This window comes from Hydra vulgaris, chromosome 10 (genome assembly GCF_038396675.1).
Source record: "Hydra vulgaris chromosome 10, alternate assembly HydraT2T_AEP".
In the NCBI taxonomy this organism is placed as follows: domain Eukaryota; kingdom Metazoa; phylum Cnidaria; class Hydrozoa; order Anthoathecata; family Hydridae; genus Hydra; species Hydra vulgaris.
In genome coordinates, this window is record NC_088929.1 from 8,395,659 (window position 1) to 8,409,930 (window position 14,272).

Below are 14,272 nucleotides of genomic sequence, written 5' to 3' on the forward strand. Positions count from 1 at the left end.
TAACTTCATTACCATGCAAATCTCTACCAACGAAGAAGAAACATCTTTATCAGACTATCTTTTAAGGGCTTCAAAAATTCGCTATGGATTGTCAACCAAAACAACTCTAAAACTTGCCTATGAATTTGCAATGACTCTTTCTAAGCGCATTCCTAAATCGTGGAAAAGTTTACAAATTGCTGGGAAACAGTGGCTTCATGGTTTTATGTTACGTAGGAATGAGTTATCTTTACGAAATCCAGAAGCTACCAGTATGGCACGAACAACTGCTTTTAATCGTTATACAGTCGGAGAGTTTTTCACCGAATTAAAATTTGTTCGTCTGCGACACAAGTTTCAGCCACAAAACATATACAATGTTGATGAGACAGGTCTCACAACTGTTCAAAAACCAGTTAAGGTAATTGCTGAAAAGGAGATAAACAAGTTTGATGGATAACTTCAGCAAAAAGGAGGACATTGGTAACAGTTTGTTGTGCAGTTAATGCAATAGAAAACTCAATCCCTCCATTTTTTATTTTTCCGAGAGTTCATTTTAAAGGAAGTATGATAAATGGTGGTCCACCTGGATGTGGGGTTGCAAACCCATCTGGTTGGATAAATGTTGTAACGTTTTTAGAGTGGATGAAACACTTTATTCAAAATGTGAAATTTTCACCAGCTAACCAGTGCTTTTACTTCTTGACAACCATGAGAGCCATGTTACAATTGTGTGTTTAGATTTTGCTAAATAAAATGGCATAACTGTGCTGTCTTTTCCACCACATTGTACAGTGGTGACACAAATTCATGATCACACGCATATTTTGATCTCTCTAATAGTGTACTTAGGCAATAATAACTAATTTTTGTAGCGATATTTGGAAACCTTACTAAATATCTAGTTACCGATGTGGCGCGTTATTAGCAACCAAATATCATTATTTTGTTATTATAATTACTGTAATTTTTGTTAATTACTGTTCTGTGTTGATTTGATCAGAAATTGTTGATATCAGTTTGGTAAGTTTAAGATTTTTCTAGCATTGTTTTAATAGATATTTACTTGAAATTAATGTATTATCACTCAACTACATATTGTACCGAAACGTGGAGCTAATATTGAGAATAAATTAATTAGATTTAATTATAGTTATAATTAGCATTGCTAATTAGGATTAATTAATCTTAATTAGTTATAACTAACAATTTTTTGGAACTTTTTAAGTTTTATTGTGTTTCTAAACATTTACTGTTTTTAAATAATAATTGAAATCATGTTTTCTTTCATTAAACAAACATTTCATTATTTTGTATGCCATGTATCAGAAGCTATCAACTGAGCAACGACTGCAGATCATTGTTATGATTAAACAAGGCATTTCTTACAGAGATACTGCTAAGCAAATGAAAATTGGACTGTCAGCTGTTACCAGAACAGCCAGAAAAGAGAAAGATACCGGTATAGTGGCAGACTTGGAGCGTGTTGGACGACCTCGTAAAACTACCGCAAAACAGGATAGGCTTTTGGTTCGGGCAAGTTTGTCCAACCGTTTCACCACGGCTTCAGATCTTGCAAGCTACATGGGGAAAAACGAAGTTTTTCCCCATGAAGTTCATCTGGCAGCAAGGACAGTTAGAAAACGCCTTGAGCAAGCTAGTTTGAATGGGAGAATTGCTGCGAAGAAGCCTTTATTGCGACCTGATAACATCGCGAAAAGAATAACATTCGCGAAGGTGCACAAAACCTGAACTGTCGCACAATGGAATAAAGTATTATGGAGTGATAAAAGTACCTTTACTGTTTTCTGTGGAGCTAAAAGAGCTTAAGTGAGGAGAAGAGTTGGTAACTGATTTAGTCCTCTGTGTGTAGCTCCCAAAGTAAAGCATAGAGGAGGCTCTCTTATGGTATGGGGTTGCATGTCAGGATCAGGTGTAACTCATTTATATCGTTGTACGGGCAAGATAAACCAGAATAAATATTTGGAAATAATAAAAACACAAATGAAACTATCAGCAAACAAACTATTTGGTAAAAAAAAAACATTTTTTTTTCAACAGGACAATGCTCCTTGCCACAAAGCTAAGAATGTAATGGAATATCTCAAACGTGCTCGTACTAATGCTATTGAATGGCCTCCACAAAGTCCTGACCTGAACCCCATTGAAAATTTGTGTGAGAAGCTCTTCAGAAAGGTACAGAAAACCTTACCCAGCAATCTGGAATATTTATGGCAACATTTGCAAGCTGCATGGCTAGCAATCCCTGCTGACACCATCCAAAAGGCACAGTCTATGCCAAGACGTGTACAGGCCGTGCTCGATGCGCATGGAGGACATACAAAATACTAGTCTTTTAGTCAGAATTTCTTATGTTTTATTAGTGGCGCTTATTACTGACAATGCAGAGTCATTTTTATTTCAATGAGTTGCTGTTTTATTTTATATTGTGCCAAATATGAATAAAATTCTCTTGTTTTTCAACTGTGGTCATGGCTTTGTGCTATCGCTGTAATCACAAGCTGCAGCCATTAGACTGGTCAGTTTATGGGCCACTGAAACGTTACTTCTATGCAGCCTCTGATGATTAGGTTTTATCTAATCCAAGACCGATGACCATATATGATATAGCTGCAGTTGTAAGGAAAGCTTATGCACAAACGTTTACTTTCTTTAACATTTCTGCAGGATTTGCTGTGGTAGGAATTGAACTCTTCAATCCTAATGTATCTTCTGATAATGAGGTTTGGCTTCATATGTAACAGACCGTCCAGAACCTATAACTGCTAACCCATTTCCAGGTGTTGTTGATCCAGTTTCTGCTGATGCTCATGCTCCAGCTTTTGTTCAATCATTGATGTCATGTCTGTCATCAGGTTCAACTTGTAGTGTATTTCCTATTCAGCCTATATCTGTCTCTGTAATTCAACTGTCCAGTGTTTCTATTAATATCTCTCATCAAGTAAGTTTAGAAGAAATTAGGCCATTTCCGAAAGCTGGGTCAAGGAAGTCCATTAAAGGACGTAAGCGTCAACGTACCCAAATACTCACAAACACTCGAAATGAACTAAATAGGCTTCAGGAAATGAAAAAAAGAAGTCTTAGTCAAAAAAGAAAAAACATAAAACGCAAAACAAGACCTTTATGACAAGGAAAAAAAAACTTGATCTTGAAAGTAATGAAAAAAAAAAAAAAAACGTTGAGCCTCAGTAAAAAATAACATTTTTTTAATTGGTTTTTTCTTCTTTTAAGAAAGATAAATTTGTAGTAAAATTAATAGAAACTTTATTGTTATTTATTATAGACATAGTTTTGAAAACTTTAAGGGAGCATACTGGTATGCACCCATGATCCCAATTGAGCGTTCTTAGTTTTTATAATTTTATTTCTATTTAAAATATTTTGGTAAAAAAATGATTATTGAATTATAATAAGGTATAAAACTTGCTATTTGTACTGTTAGTTTAGAGATCGAAATGAAAGCATATATTCAGTAAATTGGCCTGATAGATTTTTAGGATCATGGGTGGATACTCTCCCCTACTTAACTGTTTATTGTAGATGAGAGGAGGGGGGGGGGCAAAGACGGCATGGCGGGTTGTTGGCGCGTTTTGACCAGAAATTAAAAAAAAAAAAAAATTTAAACATGTTTTTTTCTATTTTTATAATGTATCAACACAAATATTTTTTTAAAAATATACCGGTTATGTACGATACTTTTGATTTTCTAAACACAGTTTTTAAAAAAAATTATAGTTTGTCGTTTAAAAACAGTTACAACAACCATATATATTTTCCAATAGTTTACATAAGCAATGGCAGCACTTCTGGAAGATCATGAGAATCATACCATGAAGCCTTTTTTAATATATAGTCAATTTTTAATAATAAAACTGCAGTGAAATCACTCACTTTTAATTTATAAAATTTGAATAAACGAAAATTAAAAAAAAGACAAATTGTTAAAACAAAACAATATACGAAAAGCAAAATATAAAGTGTTCTTTAAAACAAACAACAAACAAAAAATTGTACAAGAAATGTAAAAAGAACTCTTCTATTCTCACTAAACTATTTAATAAGTGGTTGATTGAATCTGGTGTTCTTACCTGCTGCAAAATGGTATACGTGGCTTCAATATTTAAAAACTCTAGAGAACATTCTAACCTCTACAACTATCGTCCCATCAGTTTTCTCTCTATAATTATCAAGATCTTTGAGTCTTTAATCAAATAATTTCTAAAAACCATATTTAATCTAATAAATTACTCTCTGATAATCAATACGTTTTCTTATCTTCTCGTTCTATGGCTGTACGGCTCTACAGCTGTTTCTAACTGCTGTGAGTGAGAGATTCTATTGTGCATTAGGTGGAGGCGGCAAGGACCTATGAAAATGAGCTTATGAAATAATTTTTTCCGAACCGCTTCATTGAAATCATCCTTATAGACCAACACTCTTCTTCGTAATTTCTGGGGTACATCTGGCGTACCCTTAGAGGTTATCTTTGATCCTGTACTGTTTCTTATCTACATTAATGATCTTCCTGACAATCTTACATCTGAGGTAGATTTATTTGCTAAAAACTCAGCTTTGTACTGATGTCTTGACAAAAAGTCTGCTCTTTTTTTCTGCAAACACTATCATAAACATTGCGTAAAGGAGATATCATCTCTAGTTCCATCAACTAAAACTCAATCTCGCTTAACTTATCGTTGTGCAAAGTTTCACCCTTTAGCTATATCTGTCCCTGCATGCTCTTCAACCTTTTATTCGTCCGATTTTTTACTGCACTTCAACCCTTCGGAATTCTCTCCCACCTGCATGTTTCCATAACTCATACAACCTACAACTTTTCAAGCATTCTGTCAACCGTTTTATTGCACTTTAAATATAATCTGTAATTCCCAACTTAATAGAAGTTGCTTGCAGCCTTGTTGAGAGTGAATGAAGTTAAAAAAAAAACAACCCGAAGATAATAAATGAAGATATTTTCAATAAAAAATATAACTTTTTATAAGTTTTGTTTGAATAATATAGAAACATAAGTTTAGTAGAAAAATCAAAACTTATATTAATAACGATATTTTGTTCCAGATTTAAAAAACAGGTCTTTTATATCTGGAACAAAAAAAACATTACAGTTTTTCGCCAAAAATAAAAATGTTATTTGTAAGAAAATAGTATTTGTTTTTAGGTTAAAACAATAAAGATTTTGTAACACGTTTGGTGACAAATTTTCTCAACATTTTGTTAACATACATTCAAAATATTCATTTCTTTATAATGTTGTTTCGTGTGAGAAAAACGATTTTTAAAATTTATTGTGCGAACTGCGCGTTTGTGATGAAGGTAAAGAGATTTTAGCTTTTTTTGAGTGCTTCATCATATAATATTTAGGAGGTTTATACAACAAATTATAAATGAATAGTATAATTGTGTTAACTGGTATACATTTCCGTCACTAAATACTCTAAAAAACTTTGTATCTTTTTCTTTTTTTTAAGATTGTATTATCAATTAGAAAGTCCGGTAATGATATAGGGCAGTTTCTGTTTTTTTGAAGAGTGTCCATTTAGTTTTTTTTCTACATTGGAGGTAATCTGTTTTGTTTAAGCCAAACAGAAATTTCTTAAAATCGTTTTCATATTAGTAAAAAGCATACTAATAATTTTTAAAAATAAGAATTGCGTCCAATCATTAAATGATGGCACTTTTTATGCACAAGAACATATGTTGCATAAAGTTCTATCAGTAATACATTCAGAGGCAGAAACCATTTTTTTTCTTGTCTTTGGTTTCTTATTTTCATTAAACGTTTTTTTCTTTCTGCTTTTCAGGCTTCACCATTTTTGTCCTCAAATTCATTAATTTCATTTTTTGCTTGATCACCTTATTGAGTGCAGCTTTTTTTTTTAGCATTATGGCCGTTTGTTATTTTGATACTGTTTTCATGCTCCTTCAAGTCGCTTCTTGAAAGGTGATGAAGTAAGATTTTCAGCGGACCCTGCTTTTTTTTTTGCTGTTTTAATACAGCATTTATGGGACGAAGGGAAATCTTTTCCAAAATTTCTGGGGCAGAACTAAGGCCAAGTTACATATCAACAACTTGCAATAATGATGTTTTCTAAAGCGGTAGAACTACACCATTTAATTGTGGTGTTTTTTTTGTAACAATATAATTCAACTTTGCAGCAGCATTTGGTGTGCTCAAAACAACTGGTGACTGTAATGGTGCAAAAAAGGGTAAATAAGACAAAACAAGTGGTTGCTAACAGATTTCCAAAGGCTCAGCTTCATTAGTAAGCAAAGCTGCATCAAAGGCTTCATCAATAAAAATAAGCTCATTTATTGATATAAACCAGAGCATCTAAACCCATTGATTGCTTTGTCAATATTGGCGGTAAAGTTATAGGCAGTTGTAAAAATACCCACCATGATAAAAAATAAATTTCTATGCCCCTGATTAGATAACTTCCAACTGTTTACTGCTGTATTGTAGCTAACTTTTAATGGTTTAAAAATTATACGGTCTAAAGGTTGCATCTTGTGTGTACAATGAGGTGGAAGTGTTATGAGACGGACACCACTGTTGCGATAAAAATTAATGACCTCAATTGTTTTGTGACTATGACGACCATCAAGTACAATTAATTACTCATTAATTTTAGATACATGAGTCGCAGCTACAAAACTGGACTCCGTCCACTGGAGCTAGAGTTAGTTCAAGTGGGTGGAATCAGTTCACCCACTGGAGCTAACTCTAGTAATTGAGCCTGAAGGTTTAACAACAGCCAATCTATCGGTCATTCTCTTACGGGGAAATATAAATAATGTTGGACTATAAGCACCACTGGCACTCATTGCACACACAACTGTTAAAGTAGCACCTCTTTCTCCACTAGTTATTTTTGAAACTTGTCATTTGCCTTTTTTTGCAATTACTTTTCCTGGCTTATGGACGTTAGTGATTCCGATTTCATCCATATTCCAAAGCTTTTTTGCTAAAAACTTATGTTCCTCAAATAATGATTTGTATATTGAAAAAAAAAATTGAATTTGTTTTGGCTTATTGAATCCAACAAGCCTGCTTACACAGGTGGCTTGTGGTGTTTGAATAGAAAGTTATGCATTGTGAGACGTAAATCCTCTCAGCCAATCCACTCCAGCCATTTTTGACTGGTTATTGAAGGATTATCAATGCCCATTTTTGTTGCAAAACCATATTCTAGACGACGCACATTTATTGTTGTCAAGCCAAATAATGCTCTCTCCATAATATGAACTTGTGTAACAATATTTATTTCAAATTTTTTACTAAAAAAAGGAGGTTTTCTACCCAGAGACAGACCACCAGCTACCTTTACTTTTTCTTCACGATGACGTAGTAATATTTTTTTTTGTTAATACTAAAGTCCGATGCAATATTTGTCAGACTGCAACCCATTTTCATAGCGTGTAATTCAGACTTTATCATTTGTTGCACCTCTCTGTGTTTATTAAACATATTTTCTCACCATTGTTTATGTTTTATTATGTAATCTGAAGAAATATAAAAACCTTAAAATTTATATTTAATTTATATTACATAAGCAGTTAAACATACAAACACACATAATTATTACTTAATATAATCTAATTAATACAATATTTTAGAAACATAAATAAAACTTTTTAATTTAGAAGATAATTAAGATCATACTCAAGAATTACACGATAAAAGCTTTCACGATATTGCCATAAACAAATAAAGCCTTAATTACAAATATACAAAATACATATACAAAATACAATATACTTATAAATAATTTTTGATAAAATTTTTTTATAATTTAAGTAGATGTTACGGTTATTTAAGTAGATGAGACGGTCGTGGAATCGCTCTATAAGTAGTTTTTCAAGTTAAATGATATCATTAACTAAAATTTTAAGTTAAAAAAATATCAAAATGTAGTAATACAACTTTTCTTTACTTAGCTACATCTTATACCTTTCACTTAATATATAAAGTTATAAAAAAACACATTTATAAACAAGTATAATACATCTAAACCGACATATAGTCAAAGTCAACAACTAAATTGTCGTGTTGGTTTGACAAGGCTCTAACTGAATAGTTTTGAGTAAATTGATGTCAAAAATTGTTATGTTGCTACCATAAAAATTTATTAATATCAATTAGTAAAATTTTTCACCAATGGTAACATAAGTATTTGCCTTTAGTACCACTATTTGTAACTAAAATTTGTTTCAATCTTCATTGAAAAATAAATACCCATAAAATGCAGTTAGAACTTTTTCATATTGAAATAGTCATATCTTTACTATGACAAGGTTCTAACTGCGGTTATAACGGTAGTTAAATCAGTTTAGCTACTTTAAAAATTCGTGGTTGAAGTAATTATCTACATTTAAATTTTGTAACTGAAACAACAGTATAATAAACTGGTTCGTAATCTCGGTCCTGGAGAGACACAAAAAAAAAAATACAGCGTTAAATTGTGCAAGTTTAAATCTTTAGTTCAACATTCAAAGCTATAGATATTAATGGGCTAGAGCCGGCATTTTTTCTGTTCGGTTTTTTCATTAAATTTGACATTAGCACAAGTCATAGGTTCATTTCAATTGTAGATAGATAATTTCAGGACAGCAATGTTAGAAAAAGGATTTAACTTGCAGTTAAATAGCTTTGCTGGTAAAAAATTGTCCTCGAAGTCTTGTGTATTTATTTGAATAACATACTAATAATGATAAGGAATTTTTTCGTTAACTTGTTTGAGTGTCCTTATCAATCCAAGTGAACTATAAAAATCAGTTATCCTTGTTAGCTCTTCCATTTAATTATGCGCATGATCCACATTCTGGACACATAAATGGCAAGGAAGTTTGTATTTTGTAGTGTCTATGTTAATGCCAGGAATCTCCTTTTAAAAATGTAACATACTATTTCATATTATACTGTTCCGATTTTGAGGGACGCAGCAGTCAAACAAAGTAACTGAGTTGCTCATGGCACTTTTCGTTTGGCAAAACATCCATTATTTTCAAAACGACACTAGAAAAATGCGCGCAGGTGTTGTCCACCATTGGTTCAGCCTATATTGCTCAGTATTGTTGATTAGTTGGTGAATAATATGCTGCTAAGTTAATCACACTTTGCTTTCTCTCATAAAAAATAGTTTTATTTCCAGAATTACTATTTTAATTTACAGTACTTTTAAAAGTCTTTTTAAAATGTTTTGAAAATCTTTTTTATTTATAATACAGCCTGCTTTTTAACATTGCTAATGGGCAATAAATATGCATGATTGACCGTTGAGGGATAGACACAATTAAACGTTCTTACATTGACTGACAGTTAAGGATATGCGCGGTAAAATGTACTTACATCGACTAACGGTAAGTTTTTGACTGAATTGTAATTATTAATTTTAAAAAAAGAGTTTTACCTTATAATAGCAATTTATTTTTGTTTTTAATAGTTATTTTAACGCTGGTAGAAATTAGTACTTTTTGTTGCGCAACTTAATATTTTAAAAAAATTTACAAAAAACAGCAAATATTAGTGTTTTTGTGTTTTTTTTTTACATTGATATTGAGACCAATCTTTTTATACGATTTTTGATGAGCATGAAAGTCTTTATCGTAATATATTTAGCTTAGTTAGGGTATACCCTGACCTGTTAGTGGAACCAAATTAATTAGGTCAAATTAAATATTATTTAACTAAACCTGCAAATAGAACTTTGACACATTGGTATTTTGCTTATTTTACGATAGCAGGAAATTTTAGTTTATATGTTTGTCACGATAAAAATAGTCCAATAAAGTCATCTCAATTTTGGAAAAGTGTCAGTGAGAACCTTGTCAAACCAACGCGACGAATTATCTAAACGCTATTTCGTTACAAAAATCGCTATTTCGTTCTTTTAAAATGGCAGAAATGCCGTAAAACCTTAAGGCAAGAAGGCATCTTACCCCACAAAACAGATGACATCTTGCTTCATCTGTAGTAAGTGAAAATTTAATACAAATAAAAATAAATTTATTGCTCGGGTAATAAACTTTCTTTACTTTATATTATTGTTGGATAAATTCTCTGTAAAACATTTCTTACCTTAATCGCATAATTATTGACTGTCCAATAAAGGTTTGGAATTTAAAGTAATTTACTATAAAAGGATATACATCGAATAAAACCTCAGGTAATAGCAATATTAAAATTTTTTTTTGTTCCGTGATACTATTTTAACGTTATCAATAATAATAGAGGCATAAAACATTACTATTCTAAGATAGGCTTACAAAAGCTCAAAGACTTCTTGCCCCACAGGTCATCTTTCCCCATCCTACGTTATCGTGCAAATAATAATTCAAAGCCTGATCTTGTTTTAGTTAATATATATGACAAAGTGTTGTTTTGGATAACCTTCCATGCTTCCATCGCTTAATTGCATACCGATTAACTACCTACATTGTGGAGTTGTGGGTTTGAGTAATGAGTCATAGTAATGATGATTATCATTAAGATTTTCTCACTACGTTTCACAAAATTTGGTTATAGTAAGGTTAGTTGGAATTTTTTCCTAATACTTGATACATTTGAGATAATCAAACAACTGGAGATAATCAAACAACTGGAGATAACCTTAAGTTAATTGGTTGAGAGAAAACAACAGCATTGGTAAAAGAAAAGCAAGTTCAAGTGTTAATAAATTGAGGTTTTGTAATTCACTGAGTTAAATATATGGTTTTAAAGATCATTAGCTGTACCTTAAGTTAATTGGTTGAGAGCAATGACTTTTATTCTTCGATATTAAGTGAAGGCGAAACGAACACTTTCTTATGTGTCAAACCCAAGAGTATAACCAATTAAATTAGCAACTATCCAAAATGTTAACTCTACAAACTTATCTATTTTAAATTTACAACTTATTTTACTGGTCTTTTATAAAGTCATCTGAAATAGCGAAAGAAATTAATTACAATATAATAAACAAAGCAGGTATCAACGAAGAATATAGTCATTGCGAAATTTATTTCAAAATTTAAAAAGCGCTGATTTTTTATCAATTTTCTAGGTGTTATAAGTGATTTTTTAACTTGCCTAATAGTCATTTTTAATTAAAAGTAAAGAAAACAATACTAAATAAATAAAAATATTAATATAGTGCATAGACAGAATTGAAGCTTATAAAAGATAATAATGGTTGAATGACAAAATCAAAATTTTAATAATTAAAATATTAAAAGAAATAAATAAAAACAAGAAAAGTGTGTTTTAATGTTTTAGTCAGTATTCTTCTTTAAAAGAATACTGAATTTGTGATTAATTCTCACTCTTAAAATAAGTTTCTAATTTAAAATAAACATATTTTATAATTTTACCTTTATCTATAGATTTTTTTTTAAATATATAACGTCATCTTCTTAATAAATTATTTACAATATTTTTAGTCAAGATGTGACGTTAAGATGTGACGTCAAGATGTGACGAAAGCAAGCAGAAGACAAAAGAGTTATCATCTTGCCCCAATGTATCATTTACATACAGTCGACTCTCGATATCTCGAACACTAAGGGGACCGGAAAAAAAGTTCGAGATATCGAGAGTTCGAGATATCAAGAAAAGGGTTGAAAATAAATAAAATTGCCCGACTTTCATTAAAACAAGTTATTTTTCTGACAAAAATCATTAACAACAAAAACTACAACTTTTGGAAAAAATCTGTTATCTGATATTGCTTTAAATTATCCATCTTTTCCATCTTCATTAAATCCTCAAGTTTTAGTGCTAGGGATTGTATTTCATTTCCGTATTTTGAGCTGTATAGCGAAGCATTTTGAATTGTTTCAAAAGCAATTTCTAATTGAATATCAGATGGGCGTGGCGGGGCTTCGACGTCAATAGCTTCGTCAACGCTATCTTCAACTTCATTATCGTCGTTTTCAAAATTAGGGTCTAAAATCTGAGCAATGATTCCAGCATCAGTAGCAAGTGAACCGGTGGTTACTACATCGCAATCTAAACCAATGTAAGATTCCGCTGAGAGATCTTCTTGGACGGCACGAGGATCTAACTCTCGCAAACGGTTAAGTTCTTCTGTCAAAAATTTAAAAGAATGATCATCATCAGCTTCTTCAATACTCTTGTTTGTTTTGCTGATACCAGCTTTTTTAAAGCAGTTGATGACAGTCTTCTTCGACACAGCATTCCACGAAGAAACAAGATCTTTCATTGCTTGAAGTATAGAAATTTTTGGCATGGGTTCGTTATTATCGACAGCCTTGATACACAAACGCACAATTTTGTGACGATAATGAGCTTTAAGACTTCGTATTACGCCTTGATCCATGGGCTGAAGGACAGATGTGGTATTAGGGGGGGGGGGGAAATATTAGGTTGATGTTGCTTAGCCCTTCAATGTGTGGGTGGGCAGAACAGTTATCCACCAGGAGTGCTACTTTCCTGTCTTGAGCACGAAAAAATGAGTCAAGTTTCATTACCCATTCTGTAAAAAGGTCTCCAGTCATCCAACTTTTTAGCTGATTTTTATATGTGCAAGGAAGTTGTTTAATGTGCTTAAAACACCGTGGGTTTTTAGATTTTCCAATAACAAACATAGGTAATTTTTCTCCCGTTGCACTCCCTGCTGCTATGCCTGTTAGTCTGACTTTACTATTTTTTCCCCCAAAACATTTTTCTCGTGATAAATGGTATGTTTTGTTTGGTAGGCACTGGTAAAATAGTCCAAACTCATCGGCATTGAAAATGTTTTCAAGCTTGTAATTCAAAAGCAATGTTGGAAGTGTAGTTTCATTCCACGAAGCAGTCATATTATTCGTCACGGCGGCACTTTCGCCTGAGATTATTTTAAAGCTGATGCCGTTCCTAAAAATAGGAACAGAATAATTGAATTTTAATTACACGTTTAAGAAACTAAATAAATTAAATATAAACAGATACATGTTATTTGTTTATATTAAAATTGAACAAGATTTGACAAAATTTAACTGACCTTTCTTTCCAATTATGAAACCAACAATCAGATGCTTTTAAAATCCAACTCTCCTAATGCTTCTGCGAATTTTAGTGCCTTTTCTTTTAGTATGGTACCATCAATTGGTACTTGTTGACTTCTTTTTGCAACGAACCACGTGTATATGGCCTTGTCTACATTTTTGAAATTACCACTACGAAGTTTCTTCCGTTTAGATTTTGTGCCATTTTTTTCCAGTGAGGTTTATAACTTGGTTTTATTTTTAATCCAGGTTGATAATGTGTTCTTTGGGACTCCATACTTTTTGGCAACCTCTTTGTTAGACATCCCAGTCTCTAGGTCTTTTAATGTCTTGCATTTTTCTATTATAGATTTGTTCGTGAGTTTTCGTTTAACGAGCGGCATGTTGCTGCGTTTGACAAAAAGAATAAATTATATATTAAAGGAAAACTTTTGAAAAATTCGATTCTTAAAAATTATCGAATTTAAAAATCGAATTAAAATTTTTTTTTTTTCGAAAACTGGAATTTAAAAAAATTAAATTTTATTAAAACATTTTTGAAAAAAAAAATGTTGAAAAGTTCGAGATAACGAGAGAAAATTGTCCTGTGGACCGAAAATATTGTTCGAGATACCAAAAAGTTCGAGATTATAAGGTTCGAGATATCGAGAGGATTTTAGCCTAAACTAGTACGTTATGTCCATGGGACCGCTAAAAAAGTTCGAGATATCAAGTATTCGAGATATCGAGAGTCGACTGTATTAAACAAATAATAAGCCATCATATAAAAAAAAATTACAATCTCAGTAAAATGATAAAGTAAAACCGGGTAAAACCGCACACTTATCAATAAAAATTAAATTTTTTTCTTTTATTAGATAGGTAATAAAAAACTACATAAGATAATATAAATATATGTTAAAAAGATAATAATAAAATTATCGAAAATATTAAATGTAAATAAAATTTTTTTTTTTTGTTAGATTATTTATATTAGATTTTTTTTATTAGATTATTAGATTAATAAAAAACTACATAAGATAATATAAATATCTGTTAAGAAAATAAAAAGAATATTATTGAAAATATTAAATTTAAAGAAAAAAAAATTGTGCAGTTTTAGGCGACATTCGAATATCAAAACTATTAAGGTAATCTCTAGCTGTACAAAAAATATTGAATTAATTATAAAATACCATTTTTTTGGATTGATTAATAAAAATGAATTTCTCAAAGAAAAAAATACTGAAGATTGTACCCGCAAGCAAAAACTTGACTGGCCAATGTATGA

General features: G+C 31.3%; 1 protein-coding gene across 1 annotated transcript; it reads right to left on the minus strand.

The window, feature by feature from the left end:
* Window positions 1-11,638: 11,638 nt before the first annotated feature.
* LOC136085770 (tigger transposable element-derived protein 4-like) lies at window positions 11,639-13,042 on the minus strand. The gene is made up of 2 exons (XM_065807199.1): window positions 12,999-13,042; window positions 11,639-12,871 (listed from the first exon to the last, which is right to left on the minus strand). The coding sequence occupies exon 2, from the start codon at window positions 12,333-12,335 to the stop codon at window positions 11,688-11,690; it is 648 nt and encodes a 215-aa protein (XP_065663271.1). The 5' UTR covers window positions 12,336-12,871; window positions 12,999-13,042; the 3' UTR covers window positions 11,639-11,687.
* Between the last annotated feature and the right edge of the window lie 1,230 nt (window positions 13,043-14,272).

Excerpts from the sequence above, each read along its gene's own strand:
- LOC136085770 (XM_065807199.1), bottom strand. The coding sequence starts at position 12,335 with ATGGATCAAGGCGTAATACGAAGTCTTAAAGCTCATTATCGTCACAAA.